At 32.1% G+C, this 15,613-nt stretch overlaps 1 protein-coding gene across 1 annotated transcript in view; it reads right to left on the bottom strand.

The window, feature by feature from the left end:
• Positions 1–15,613, bottom strand: part of LOC113394529 (protein Wnt-10a) — a 35,922-nt gene that overhangs the window by 5,651 nt on the left and 14,658 nt on the right. Inside the window, exon 3 of the mRNA XM_026631875.2 lies at positions 9,881–10,167. Within this exon, the coding sequence (XP_026487660.1) occupies positions 9,881–10,167 (287 nt within the window). The remainder of the gene's footprint in view (positions 1–9,880; positions 10,168–15,613) is intronic.

Below are 15,613 nucleotides of genomic sequence, written 5' to 3'. Positions count from 1 at the left end.
TCGGTTTGGCACTGACGTCAAATTACTTTAACTCTATTGCCGATTAATCTGTAATCTTTACTGTCATCTCTAAGTTTCTCTCAAAACTAAACACGACCGTTGTGTTCGGTTTTAAAAACTTGAGTTTAGTTATCATACCGATAGTATACTTAACAGTATTTTATCAATTGACCGTGTCGTTCCTATATATACATATAATAAAATTGGAGTGTCTGTTTGTAATATTAAAATAACCCATTTTTACTAAATACATATGTATGTATACACGATACATATACCAAAATAACATTTTTACAATTTTTGTCTGTCTGTCTGTTCGTTCCGGCTAATCTCTGGAACGGCCGAACCGATTTCGACGGGACTTTCACTGGCAGATAGCGGATGTAATAAGGAGTAACTTAGGCTACTTTTATTTTAGAATTATATATAGAATAAAAATAAAATCACGCTACAATATCCAAATAACTTAATTCAAACAACGCGCACGAAGTCGCGGGCACAGCTAGTAGTAACTAGATATAAAGCCGGTAATCAGATCGGTTGGAAAAGAAGAAGTTACTGGGTACTTCTGTAGGACATATTCTTATTATTCTTTCGGTCATTTCTGATTTGCCGTTCCATCGGGTTATGCGACTGAGACAATAAAGAGTGCACCAGTTTGCTCACACATTTGTGCATTATGATATATCGCCTGTAGTTAGCTGGTCTCTGTTGATGGTCCCGGATTAGAATAGGACCTAATAAACGATGGATGGATTGATGGGCGATATAGTTAAAAATAATGTTACATTTGACGTCCGACAGAGAAGTATGGAATAAGAAGACATGCTGCGCCGACCCCAAGTAAAATTAGGATAAGGGCAGGAGGATGATGATGATGACGAGTTACCTGGTCTCTCTCTTGAGAATGGCTGCCGTATTCGAAACCGGTCAGGAGGGCATTATTATTACAATAAATAGTATTTCTTTGTATTGATTTAAGACTAAAGTAGAATACTTAAAGAGAAAAACTTAAGTAAATACTAAAAACGTACAACAATTTTCGGTTTTCACAAATATCTGGATTAGAAACCCTTCAAAGCGTTTCGAACATTCCTAATTAAATAGTATCAGTAAAACTGGAATAGTTGATTATATGAATTAAAATTCTATTGTATTGTATAAGAATTACACGTACTCTTTTATTATTTAACTTCGTCTGTGCAAGATTTCATCTTCAAATTTAAGCAGAAATTTTGATGGCGTTTTTTTTCATTAATATATATAAATATTTTTTTTATTTCTGAATTAAACCTAATTACCTAATTCTTTGCGTTTCTTAAAATTATTAAATTATTATTTATCATTTTTAGTCTCAACGTCGATTACCAACCGTTAAAATTTTTCAGCGATTACAAAATACATTTCAATGAAGAAGTTAATACTAAAAGGAGAAATCAATACGGAGATCTTCGAAAAATGAACAATACAAAGTCGTTGGATCGATTTTTTGTAACATAATTATCACCTCGGCTCTCTAATGTGGTACCTAATTTCTAGTGTGGGTTGATGCGAGATCTTTTATAGGCCCGCTGCAGGGAGACAATGGGATCATATCACACCGTTACCTCATAGAGATTATTATTGTTAAATTTATACATCACATTAGAATTATGAAGTTTTGATTGTTCGTTTTTTCGGTTTCACGTAAAACCTTCTAATTGGATTGATGCGAACTTCTATACTGTTTTAGTTTCTAGTTGTAAAACCGATATGTATATACGTAAAAGCGAAATACCACTCACTGATTAATCACCAAATCTCAGAAACTATAATACGAACAAACTTGAAATTTGGCAGGTAGGTAGGTCTTTTTTAGGATGTAGAACGGATTTTACGAAACTTCATCCTTATGGGGGTAAAAGAGAGTTGGCGGTTCGGGTTTTATAAATTTCATTATTTTTTATTAATTTTATTTGTATCACCTAAAAATTGTAAATACTTTAGATTATAATATATTTCGCGAGATTAAATTTTGATAGTTAAACTTTAGGTTAGAGTTTTTATTATTGAACTGTAATTCGTTTCGATTGATTATAATCCGAAAAATAATGCGTTAAATTGTAAGTAGTTATTGTTACGGTTATATTTCGACGGTTTACAATGTCGCGAGATAGGTCTTAGTCTACAAAAAAATCAACGACAACACTGATTTGTTTTGCTTGTTTTTGGACTCCGATACAAGTTTTTATAATGAAGGCAGTTAAATTTGAAGCGTTTTTTATGTAAGTGTGAATTTTATTTTAAATTGATTACGTATATCGCTTAATTAATAAATATGTATTTTTAAAGCATTCCTGTAAATTGTTCGTTAAGTAAATTAATCTTTATTAAGTTTTTGTTATAACAAAGCTGTGTATAATATTCTAGTGAAGGTAGATTATTATATCGAGGAATTCACCAAGTTGTGTATCCTTATTAGACGCATATTAGAAAACGTAATTAACTATTAAATATTAGGTAAAGATTATATAAAAATATCGACATATTAATCTCACAGTCACGTCATGTAATAATACATTTCTGTAATGTTTAATAGATAGTAAACATTACACAAAATGATTATAACTCTAATTATTGAACATTAAAAACTATTAGAACATGAAAACATAACTAATCCATAGTTAAATGTTCCGCCGTGCACAAGATGAGTTTAATGTTACGCAACGGTGTAAACGCGGCCGACTTTATTTTGACATTAATAAAAATATCATCAGGGGTTATTATAACCGAGCGTGTCTAACAGATCTCTGGGATGCTGTTAATTATGTGGCCACAATACGAAATCTAAAATGCCGATGGAACGTTCGAGTGGGGTCGGGGACCACCGGGTAAGTGTATGTTGGACCAGTTCCTCCACTACGATAGGTCACGTTGAACTTTATTATTACCAGATTACGATGCAATTAGAGAAGGTAAGCCAACTGTTTATATGGAATTTGATTTATAATACGTAAATACATACTAAATATATATTTGTATTGACTTGTTATTTACTTAAGTATATAAGTTTGGCCGTACATTTTGATAGCTTAAATGATATCTATATTTATTTTTCTTATGCCTACTAATGTTTGGTTGGTCGAATGTTTAAGGTTGATTTGAGTTATAGCATATTGTTTCAAAGATTTAGCGTGGCTTTAGGAATTAAATTTTTATGCATTTATTATTGAAATTGTTAAATTTGCGATAAATATTAAGAGGTTTAAAGCAATCTATAGTTACAAATTAATTTTGAATTTGTTACAATTAAGCAATACAACATTCTAATTATAAAACGAGCATTTAAAATATAAATCTTACACAAAGATAAAATCCATATATGACCTTTTAAAACGTAACAATATTGTATATGCTTATCTATATTTTAATATAAACAGCGATATATCAATAATATCCCTAGGCAATCGGCAGAACGCATTAAATAGTATAGATCGTTAAATATCGTAGAGGCAACATTGTAGTCCTATCATGAGTTTTGACTTTATTTTATAGCGACCACAGTGGGAGTCGTAAAATGTCAAAATAAAATACATATTAATAGTAAATTATGAAATAGACTAATGAAACAGTCCAGCGTTGGTCGTTTTCTGATTAAACAAATCCAACTAATTGGCGTATTATTGGACGCTATTACATATAAATATATTTTTTTTTAGATTATAGTATTTATTTATTAATAATTAGAATCTGCATACATTCTTTAGACAATCTTAACTAAGTTGTATATACGTTTGATCAGAATTTATTTAACATTATATTAAGCTTCTCATATATTTAGAAACGTTACTTTCCAATGCATCCAATAATTCATGTATTTATATTTATAAACGTATCAACTTTTAATCAACAAGAAAAGTCTGTTATATAAATTAAATTTATTTGTGTGTCGTTAAAATAACAAATAAGAAAATTATGAACGTAAGTAGTCTTATCAATAGAATAAATAATAAATACATAAAATATTAACTTATTTTTTTTATAAAAATACACGTCAACATCTGAATTTTAATTATTAATATTGATATTTAACTAAATACAATAATACAAGGACTCTAAGCGAGCATTGTCGATATGTAATATTTGGTTTTAAAACTAGATTCGAATCAACTTAATATATGCGTGTTAAATTCTATATAAAATGTTAATTCTTCGGAAAAACAAACACAATCTTAATTTTTATTACGATATTACTATGAAGCGAGATTGCCTAATTTCGTTATTTAAGCTACCGTTTAAAAGGCTGTCATTTGTTAATTAACAACACTAAATAAGCTAATTTGTTGCCACTATAGTCGGCTATGAAATACATTTTACGAGGATTATCTAATTAAATAGAGGAAATATTTCCAAGGGTTTAAACCTTAATGCCTTTTAAATATATTATTAAATACATATATTTTTTATCTATGATTTTCAAGTTATAGGAATATTTAAAGCGTATGCACAGATTCTATATAACATTAGTGTACTGTAAAGGATTAATGTTTTGTATTGTTGTGTCAAAAGAGTGACCGAGCATTCACAAATGTAAGGGAAATTAACGTAGGTCTGGAAATCAGAAGTCTTAAAATGAAGATGATGGTGATATTCTCTAGACCGATTTCGGTTTTGTCGACCGCAGGGAATTCACGTGCAGGAGCAATAGTTCTACGTGTTTTCCGACCGAATTACAATTCGGAATTTCTTGTCAAAAGAAACCAAACACCTAAATATATCGGACCGATTCGGGATTAATCCAGGACCTAAATATCTATTATCTTATAGCCACTGAAACAACAATCCGATCACGTAGACGGGAACAGCTATATTTAAGAACAATTAAATTACATACAGCTATAAATGTCACTAGTCGCGTTTAAACTAAGCATCAATATAAACTCCCGACTCCAACCATATAATTACCTACTATAAACGAATAACAAATTAAACAATTTGTACCAACATTTGTGTTTGTATTATAAAAAATCGTCCAACTCAAATTAAATTGAATTAATCGTAAATCCTAATAACTAAGCGCGAGACATGGTATGCGGCTTTAATGTCAGATTTTGTTACGGACAGAAATATAATAATGCCCAACGTTTCTATAATATATCGAATGGAACAATAGATCTTACGTCATTGACTTTAGGATGATATTCCTTTTGTTATAATTTCTTTAGGCGCACGTGTTAGTTGGCGATGTCGTGTTTAAGATCTCTATGACATTTTTATTATTAGGCGGAAGGCCTATTAAATAATTCAAAGTAATCCGGTACCGCAGAGCAAGTATTTTGGCTTAGCTGTCGGTCGACGATGATAGTCGGACGGTAGATTTGTAAGCTGACAAATCAATCCCTGACATATTTATGTGACGGCCACACAGTCAACAGTAGATAATATTAGTACGGTTGACTCCTTAAATCTTTATTTATTATTGCAAATTTATATGTAAGGAATACCATTGTTTATTTATAAATTAATAAAAAATGATTTTGTATCATTGTATCTTAATTATATTTTAATGGTTATTGAATACATTTTATGTAATATAATAGTGACTTTTGATTTTGTTATGTATGTACATACTAGTTTCCGCCCGTGGTTTATCCCGCACGCAAGGGGATGGCCCCTCCAGGTGCAGGCGTTACCTGTTCTATAATCTGAGCCAGATTTCATTCAGTTCTGACATTTAAAGTAAGTAAGTAAGTTTCGATGCTAAGGACTGTCGCGAATATGACAATATTTAATCATATATCTGCAATATATAATGTTTGAATGACTCAGTAAACGTATTAATATGGTATTAAGCTTGAGCACTAAAACGGAAAACTTTCTCTATTTCCTTTGCAGGAATTTTGAGTTTATACTGAACGAGGCTTACAGCAAAGCGACAGTGAGCTTAAATATTACGTTTGAATCATTCGCTTTTGGCGCTATCTTTGGATAAATAGATACGTATTTTTGACCAGTTTCATAGTACTTTCGATTTGCCTGTATTTTTCTTTGCTACTTTGATAAGTATACTAAATCATCATTATTTAAGGTTATATTAGAATCAACTGCAGTTTCTTTGTCATCGGACATGCTCTTTATTTTCTGTAGTATAAAACTGTTAAACTTCAAAGCAAGAATTAATAGGAATATTCTAGACCAGCTCGCTTCATCTTAGACTGAATCAGCAAGCTATCAATTAACAGAAAACCCTTTTATTTTTATTAATAACTAGTAACCCGATTCATACAGATGCAATTTGTCAATGAAGAAATTATAATTTTTACCCCAGTACTCATCCACCATGTAGCTTTCTACCAGTGAAAAAAAAATACTGGAATTTTTATCATTATTTCCGGAGATTACTACATACAAAAAAAAAACAAATTGTACCTCTTTACAAGTATAGATAAAATATGTTAAAGATATCCCTTATAAAGTACCTAAATAATTCTGTTTCAATTTAATTAAACGTATATATTATCATATATAGAGTATCTTCGTAGAAGTCGCACGCAAATAAATATAAAGGAAATATATACTGTTGCTCTACCAGTTCTAGTGGATTAATTACTAAGTTCCATGTCGTTTTCTGGCTATCGCCGTAATGCGTAGGATTCCGTGCAGTAGGAACCTTTATATATCTATCTATATCGTTCTTTTTATCTAGCTTATAAGGCTGCCCGCGGCCGCATATTTAATAAAACATAATTTATAATTTGGTCAACAAATTCTCAGTAACTACGAGAAATCTGGAAGGTGCAATATTAACCCCGAGTGTCGTAAAGCAAGTGACCTCGCGTGAATTGTCAGAGTGAGAGAATATAATTTTATATTTGTGTATTCGTAATAATAATTCTATTGAGAACGGACAACATGCCCAAAATCGGTTCGAAAGATATTATTGATAGAACCCTATATTTTTCGTGGCCCGACTCACGCTTGCCTATTTTTTTTTTACTGGTAACTTAAAATACGTTTACAATATTCGCGCATGTTTTGCACATATGGGATATTTTATTATTGTATAACTTTTGATAATAATTATTTTACGAGACTCGGTCTTTTTTGTCACGTCATACATGAATTTTACATTCGCTGTCCCGTATTATGGTATGCATTCAAAGTTGTTAAACGCATATAATATCGCTTCGTAAATAAACAATTAGCAAAAAACTTAAGCGGTACTTTTCATGAGATGAAGGAGAACTAGTGAGATACATGCATACCTTTTAATATTTGTGACTTTAAGGAGCTTTAAAACCATTGAAAATATGGTTAATTCACCGACAAAAGACTAGCATTACACTAGCCAAAGATAATTATGTATTTTTAATTAGACTCTCGTAATTTATATTCGAAATAAAAGGGCCGTTGTTCGAAGCAAAAAGCTAGTCACGTTACGTGCGTAGCTAGTTTTCTATTTATATTTTACGTTATAACTTTATGCCGATGCATCAGCGGACCACCCACAAGGGTCATTACCATACCACGCCCATTTACGGCGCTTCAAATCGAACTAAATATGTATTTTAACTCATTTCACATCCCTAACGGCTATTCGAAACACCTTGGACATGCCATAGTCGTCCCACTTGGAGTCATAAAAGGTTAATTAGTTCCAAAATCACAGGTCAAATTATATGAATATTAATAGAGGAATTTCATTAATTCTACCATACCAAACATGATGGTTTGTATACTTTAACTGTGATTGAATAAAATCAATATAGTTTTATTTATGGTTATATAAGGAAAAAACTAATGTTCTATGCCTGTGTTAGATTTTTTTTTTAAATCTAACACCTGCGTAAACTGCATGGACACAAGTGAGTACTTTTTATTTTTATTTTGATTTGTCAGATTGGCAAATAACCCATTCTCCGTATTTCCACAACTTATTAAATCTATATGGCTGGTTAGTAGAAAATTTACTAGGGCTAGTTTTTACAATCAACAATGAGTTTTGCTAACTATAAAATAAGATCATTCATCGGCCACATCAACGTTCAGAGTTCGGCCTATATGCAATTAACTAGATTATTTTTTAAAACATTTACAGAATAACTTTTTCATATGTCTTATGGGTAGCTTAAACTCAGTGGCGTAGCTATCGTAGGGCCAAGTAGTACACTGCACCAGGGCCCCGAAGCCCAGGGGGCCCTCAAACCTAAGTTTTGAAAAGAGCGGGTCAGCCAACTCACCAGCTCCTGAAGCTAGAAAACTTCGACCCTGCTCACAAGTTTTTTTTCCTAGCTATAATATAAGTTAGAGAGAGGGTGGAAAGAGGGGGTGAGGGCCCTATTTTGTTCCTATGCACCAGGGCCCTTGCCCACCTAGCTACGTCACTGCTTACACTAACTAATTACCGAGGTCCATGACGTAAATTCCGATTTTTGTGTCAATAAATACGTATTCGTTTTGTTTGTTGAGAAATTCTCATGGAGAGATTCTTATTCTCAGAACGGAGTTTGGTAGTTGGTGGAAATTGGAAATTACACTCTCGTGCCTCAGAGAGCACGTAAAATAAGTCTTGACTTATGGTCATTCTATTGGATTATAAAAGTGACGAAAAATTGACTTGTATTTTCGACCACAATTGCGCACTATACTCGTTGACACTTATAGCTGGAATTGGTCCGTAATTGGTCAGCATTGCAAATATGTGCCCTTTTTTGTTTTATATTATAAGCTTTAAATCAATTAGAGTTTCATCAATGTCATTCAAATCCGTGCAAAAACATGCACGCGAAATTAAAATGATCTGTTCTAATAATAATTTCAATCGTTCAATTTATTAATTAAGGTAATTCTAGCTCGAGACATCAAAAGTTTGAACGCTCATTACATATTCACCCCTTCGATGATCAAACTGATGTTATGCAATGCTGCATCTAATAAAGACATTGAAGAGTCGTCAGCGTCAAGTGACGTCATTTCACTCTTTGTCGTTCCCTTCTGTCTGATGACATCAAAAACTCCTTCAGATTAACCCTCGTTTCATGCTGTTTCAGACAACGTTTTTCGATAATTTACATAAAATTTGTATTTCGGATAAAGAAAATTTATAGCGTTATCTTTTCTAAAAGTAGATAATAATTTGTACTATTTAATTACATATATAGCTAAGTTAAGGTCAAATATCACTGAATAGTACAATGGATTAAAAAATTTAGAAGTCGGAATTTAAAAAAAATGTTGATAATTTAAAGTGAAGCCGGATACAGGATAGTCATCCCGTGTCCGCAGGAATTTTTATATAATGTCATAATAGTTTAAAGCTTTTAGTAAGACTACATTAAGTGACAATATATTCGATAAAAAATTAGATATAAGTATTAATGATAAAAGGTAGAATTAGTATCTAAACGATGACTTTGATGCAGGATATATAAAAACGTAATTTTTATTATTAAATTAATGTCATATCCTTATTAAAGAGTATTTAATTAATTTCTTGTTATTTACGTTCTACGTTATTTTTAATATAACATTCATTTAAATTATCTTGTAAAATATTGAATTAAAACTGCTTAGATACAAAAGCATTGTAGAATGAAGAACATGTTAAATAAGATTTTGAAAAAAAAAGTTGCCTATTAGAAAGAATTATTTTCTTAAACATGTTTTTACTATACCTATATAAATTTTTCGTTAAAAACTTTAAGAAAGTGCACTGGAGGTCTTATTAAAATTGTCGCGTTAGCAACATAAATAAACCTTTAAATTATGACTATGCCGGTTATCAGGATTCTCGGACTTTGTTTAAACAATTATGCTTAATCTTAAACATTATTAATCGATATAATATTAATATATGAGGTGAACGCAATGAACATTTTAGGATTTTAATATTATAACTTACAGATCTCCCAGCATTGTTGTTATGTACGTTTATCTTCGACTGCAGATCATCAACTTGCTCTCGGATGTCCAGAAACTTCTTCGAGAATTCGACACCATATGCCAAGTTATGGGAGCAGCCGCTCCACTCCCACTTGTTCGCTCTAGCTCGCCCTCGGTCATGGGAGGCACGGTAGCCGAGAGGGTCGCAGCCACAAGAGAGCAAGCGACCTTGTGCGCAGGCGCGTGCAATAGAGTGTGCCACTCCCGCTGCTGTCAACGCGTATAGGAATGCTGTTTCACGGAAACCTGTTGAATAATTAATTACTTAAATAATTAATAAAGGCTAACATAAACTGTAAACTTGTAAATGATCTATTTTTTACGATTAAACACTTGAAAAAAATACTTTTTGTGTTAAATGAAAAGATAGAATACGTGTTCTACAAAAAAATATTTACACGCTCATAGATTCCAATGCGAAACCGTCGATGTCTCGCCGCGAGTTATCATCGCAACGCATCTGTTATAATATCAACTATGCTTTCTCGCTCACCGCTTCGATCTCCGGAACGCGGACGTCGCGATCTCCATTTATCTATTTTATTGCAATAAATTAAATAGAACCATTCGAGATGCAAAGATAAGCTATTGCCCTCGAACAATGTAATCTTTTAACCATAAAGATAGCGATTTGCATTCGACTTCGGTCGGATGCGACCGGTACTTAGTTAATTTTATTCGGTTGTAAGTTAGTCGGGTTAATAATGTGCTATTCCTGCTATTTCATTGTATCGAACTCAATGGATCGCCGTGTCGTAGGCATCGTTGCGATTTTAAAAGCTATACTCGTTCAATGGGCAATTATTGTGTTGTAATTACGCAGTCACCTATTCGAAGATAAATTAATGTTCTAATATACATACTTGTGTTTTATTAGCGGTACTTTGACTGGGTGTTGAAATCAAGTACATTTAATATTGACTTAATATATAATAAGTTTTTTATTGCTGCTAATACTGCAATACCTTACTACAAGTGGGTACCACATAACAGTTATTCTACTGCCTACCTATATCAACATTATATTGGTGACTTGAAGTTACCTACCACTACTTCTGAAATAAGCACATATACCTACTTGAAATATTTTATTATTACGTCATTAAAATTCAAAATGAACGTTCAATTGTTTTTGGTTTGTCAAATCCAAACGTTTTAATACATTGAAAAAACTCTCACGATACCTACCGAATATTATCTGACTTAGTCGATGAATCGAATAAGAATCGATTAAATTAATTCGATTGTGGCAAGTGGTTAATACTGCTACGTTATCTGTAGAGATTAGTGGGTGCAGAGCCTAATTGAGAAGGAGATACCGCTGATTGAAATAATGACTATTTTATTTTTGATATTTGATTCTTTAAAACGACGAGTTATTATTCTTATAATGATTGAAAAGGGGCGTTAAAAGTCATTTAATATGACACTTCAATCGACTTAATTTTTATTGGTTATATACAATTATTTAAGACGATATGCTAAAAAAAAAGTGGTAGAAAGATTCACAAATGGTCCAATTTATGGTGTGCTTACTGCCAATAGAATTTGGCACTGTACAAAATATTAACCATCCCTTTCATGGGCACTGACCTTGGGAATTAAGGTGTTACGTCCCTTTAGTCACTTTGGTTTCACTCACTCTTCAAACCAGAACATAACAATACTAAGTATTCCTGTTTGACGGTAGAATATGTGATCAGTGGTAGTAAGTCCTACCATAAAGTACATATCACTCTATTCCAACCATAAAAGGAGAAAAGCCCAATAAACAACATTTGACAGCAATTTGACGCGATCTCATTGGCCGAGAGTTTGCGCAAAAATGGCGCTTTGAACGTCGACGAAACTGTTATCGGAATTTAGGAAGTAAAATTAAAGTGGATATATGTGGTTAAGTGTAATGGTGTTGTATTATAAAAAAGAGATAAGTATATTAATCATAAACTCCTAGTAGTAAACAATATATCTGAGTTATTAGCCAATCGCATGAAATACGTAGATCTAAGGTTTGTTTATCTTTATTCCTACTTCGATTGGAATAGGATATACCTGACATTAGCTTATAAAAAATATATTTATAATTTAAACATATATTTTTTACACAATATATGTTCACAATTCACCGATAACATCCATAGTTCGTTACAAAATGATGTTGAAACAAATCAACTCAAAACTTTTTGTCACGCGTATTTGTAAGCGCATGAAAATTTATAAAACTTTTAAAATATATCCGTCTCGGTTTTAGATCGTCCAACCTCGCAAAAAGCGAGCAGCGCATGATTTAGAATGATTCACGTATAATAATATGATAATCATTATAAATCAACCATTATCTCTGAGCTGATCGTTCGTCAGATGAATTAATACGTCCTTATAATGCAAGGCCCCTTTATATATGTAGCACTTTTACGAGAAGTCAATTAGCATAGTTTTAATCAACAAAAACCTTCGACATAAATCTGAACTTAGTAACGAATCAATGAATAGGGGACCTATTTCGTGTCGGAATTTAGTTTCCTTATTTAAATTCTTAACTGATTTAAGTCGATCGTATGAATTTGCACTTAACAACAAAATCGGTCGAGATGTAAACGAGTGATAGTTTATATTATAAAGGTTCTAAATCATTAAAGCTAGCCAATAAGTCGCTCCATATAAACGACCCGCTACACTATCAATTGGAATTGACTACAGTCGGACGAATGTTACGGTGTACAATCCAAGTAGGGTAATGTTATTGTTTATTTATAAACTTGCCTGGCTTTTTCCAGTGACCGGAGACAAATTTATATTTGTCGATCGTTGGAGACGCGATAAAACAGATACGATGCGATTTATAATATGCTCCGTTCGAGTTTGACGATTCCAAGACAAGGGAAGATTATACGCTACGAGACCCTAGCGTGTGACGAATTAAGTTCGTTTGGCGTTGGAGCATTCGGTCTATGTTTTCGTAATAACGAAGGGGTTACGCTTAGTCGCTTACTAAATACTTCATATAATGATTCGTTAGTAAAAATAGTACTTATGTAATTACAAGAAATTATCCTATAATTATCAAATATTGACCAAAATTCTTATTTTAATCGTCATCATAGTTTTCCGATGGAAAATTATTTTCGAATCTTTTATTATAACCAATGACGTGTATTTAATCTCAATTTATTTGTCTCGATACAATTGCGTGATTGTATTGATCGGCGTGTCTTTATTGTGTGATAATTTAATTGCTTGTTTATGCCGCTCGTTAAAGGATAACATGTTTGTGTATTATAATCGTAAACTAAATGTGATGTATTCCAGTGTGAATTGAAACTTTATGTATTGTCGCTATTATTTGAAACAAATGGAAGAATTATTCGACGTAATCAAGTATTTATTACCGTTTAATTTAATATAATAAAAACAAGTTTTTGTATTTACAATATCCTTAATCGTATAATATAATATATTTATTCCCTGAGACATTGTTTCTTAATAAGGTTGGGTTTGGCCAACTCGTTCGCGTTCGTTGTTTTATTTCAAAGTTTCAGTTACCAACGCTACGAATGATTGCGAAATATTTTTGTATTTTAATTCATAAGATAATATTGTCTATTTTTTATGTTGTTTTAATATTATACCTAAAACAAATACTCGAAGAATGAAAAACCAAGGAAACTTAGTATAATGGAAAATTATATTACTCTTTACATATAGATTTGTATACAAAATTTTCTTGGTGGTAGGGCTTTGTGCTAGCCAGTCTGGGCAGTTTCTACGCACTTATCAGATATTCTACTGCTAAACAACACCACTCAGTTTTGTTGTGTTTCGGTCTAGAGGGTGAGCAAGCCAGTTTAACTACAGCATTTAACACATGGAATATAACATCTTAGCTCTCAATTTCTTCTGCTCTTATGCATATGAGTGTGGTGACCACCAACTGTCAGGTAACCCATATTTGCCCATCCGCCTCTTTATACTATAAAAATATATGCAAAGATAATATGTGCTTGTAACCTTGTTTTTTGTTTGAACTCGTTAACGTAGGGATCTAAGTATCAGTCTTGAAAAATGTTTTTACATTAACCATTTATTGAGATTTATTGTTTTTAGTTAGCAGTTAGCCTATGATGAGTAAGTTTACGCCACGGATGCTAGAGGCACACCATATGTGCTGGCGTGTCCTCTGAGGAGAAAAATGCAGACCGTCTGTTTCTTCTGGACAATTGTTAACGGAGTCGCCGATGTGTGTTACAGCGTCCCCATGACTCCGCCGTAGGGCAACGAGGGGGACATCTCTGGGTTATAGTCGGTAAGAGCCCCACCTAACTTTTGCGCCTCCCTGGCGTGGAAGTATTCATATAAAATTTCCCCCGGAAAAAAAAACACTTATCGCGAAGTAGCTTGTAATAATATACATATATATGTGTGATTTTTGGAAATATTCCGTCCTGCATGCCTATACACTAACCATATGAAGTAAAATATCAAGAACTTTTGTAAAAACTACACCGTTGATGCACATCGTTGATAAAATTTGTATTAATATTAAAAGATTAAGATGATTCAATTTGTTTCTGTAAGTTAACAACAACGCTTGTATCAATACGTATACTTACTCAGTTCTTAAAAGTGTTGAATATTTGGATCAGCCTGACCGTGCTGGTGTTGCGTGGCGGTTGACAGCCGAAGTCATCCAAATTCTAGTGCTTTAGTCTCTCAGTACAAATCTTTTGTCTAAGCTTAAAGTGACAGGAAAGCATCGTGATAAGCTATTCTTGTAAGATTTAAAAATTTGTGTGTCATATTTATGCTAAGTAAATAGCGCATTCATTATTGACCTGAACATATAATAATATGATATAATCTTGTATATCACGTGGTGGGTGTGGTGTACTTGTATACACATATACCTACTTGATATCACTAATGATATAGGAACCAAAAAATTGCAATAAAATATATGTTTGGACTAATTTATAACTAGCATGCAACTAAATATCACAATGGCTACATTATACTTTTGTTATTTTTCTTGAATAAAATAGAATTAAAAAATATATATATACTTGTATCGTATTATAAACAAAAAAATCCCTTTAATCCTTAAAAGCTTTTAAATAACACAAAAACAGACACAAACACGCTCTCGCAGTCACACACACACAGACACGATACATACTAATATATGAACACGCATATAATTACATATAATAAATTATTCCTATCATCATTGGTCTGACTATTATTATTTTATAAAATATGTATTTTTAAATTGTGTAAGAATTTTCAGGGAAGGCATATTCTGTCTTTGATGTGGCTGTTGTAAAGCTATGGAATAAGTATTTTTTATGTATCTTTTTTTGCTATTTCATGTATATACATACTTTTATATTATTTAGTATGAGCTATTTTATTTTTCATTTTAATTTTTCTTAATAGTTTATACAAGTATTTTTAGTCTAGCTCCTCTCAGTAGATCAAAGGTCGGCTCGAATAGATTCCTCATTGAGATAAGCCTTTGTACACTTCAATTTACTTGCTCGGTTAAGTTTCCTGTATGTAACATTATCTGTGTATAATAAAGAGATATACAACAACAACATCTCCCAATAAATAATTAAGCTATAACCGATTTATCGTATCATTTTATCATTAAAGTAAATAAGGTTCATTATTGCTTGATCGCTTTTAAATTCTC

The sequence above is a fragment of the Vanessa tameamea genome, chromosome 4, assembly GCF_037043105.1.
Source record: "Vanessa tameamea isolate UH-Manoa-2023 chromosome 4, ilVanTame1 primary haplotype, whole genome shotgun sequence".
Taxonomy (NCBI): domain Eukaryota; kingdom Metazoa; phylum Arthropoda; class Insecta; order Lepidoptera; family Nymphalidae; genus Vanessa; species Vanessa tameamea.
The sequence above is the reverse complement of the archived record's forward strand: the minus strand, read 5'-3'. Positions and strand labels throughout refer to the sequence as shown.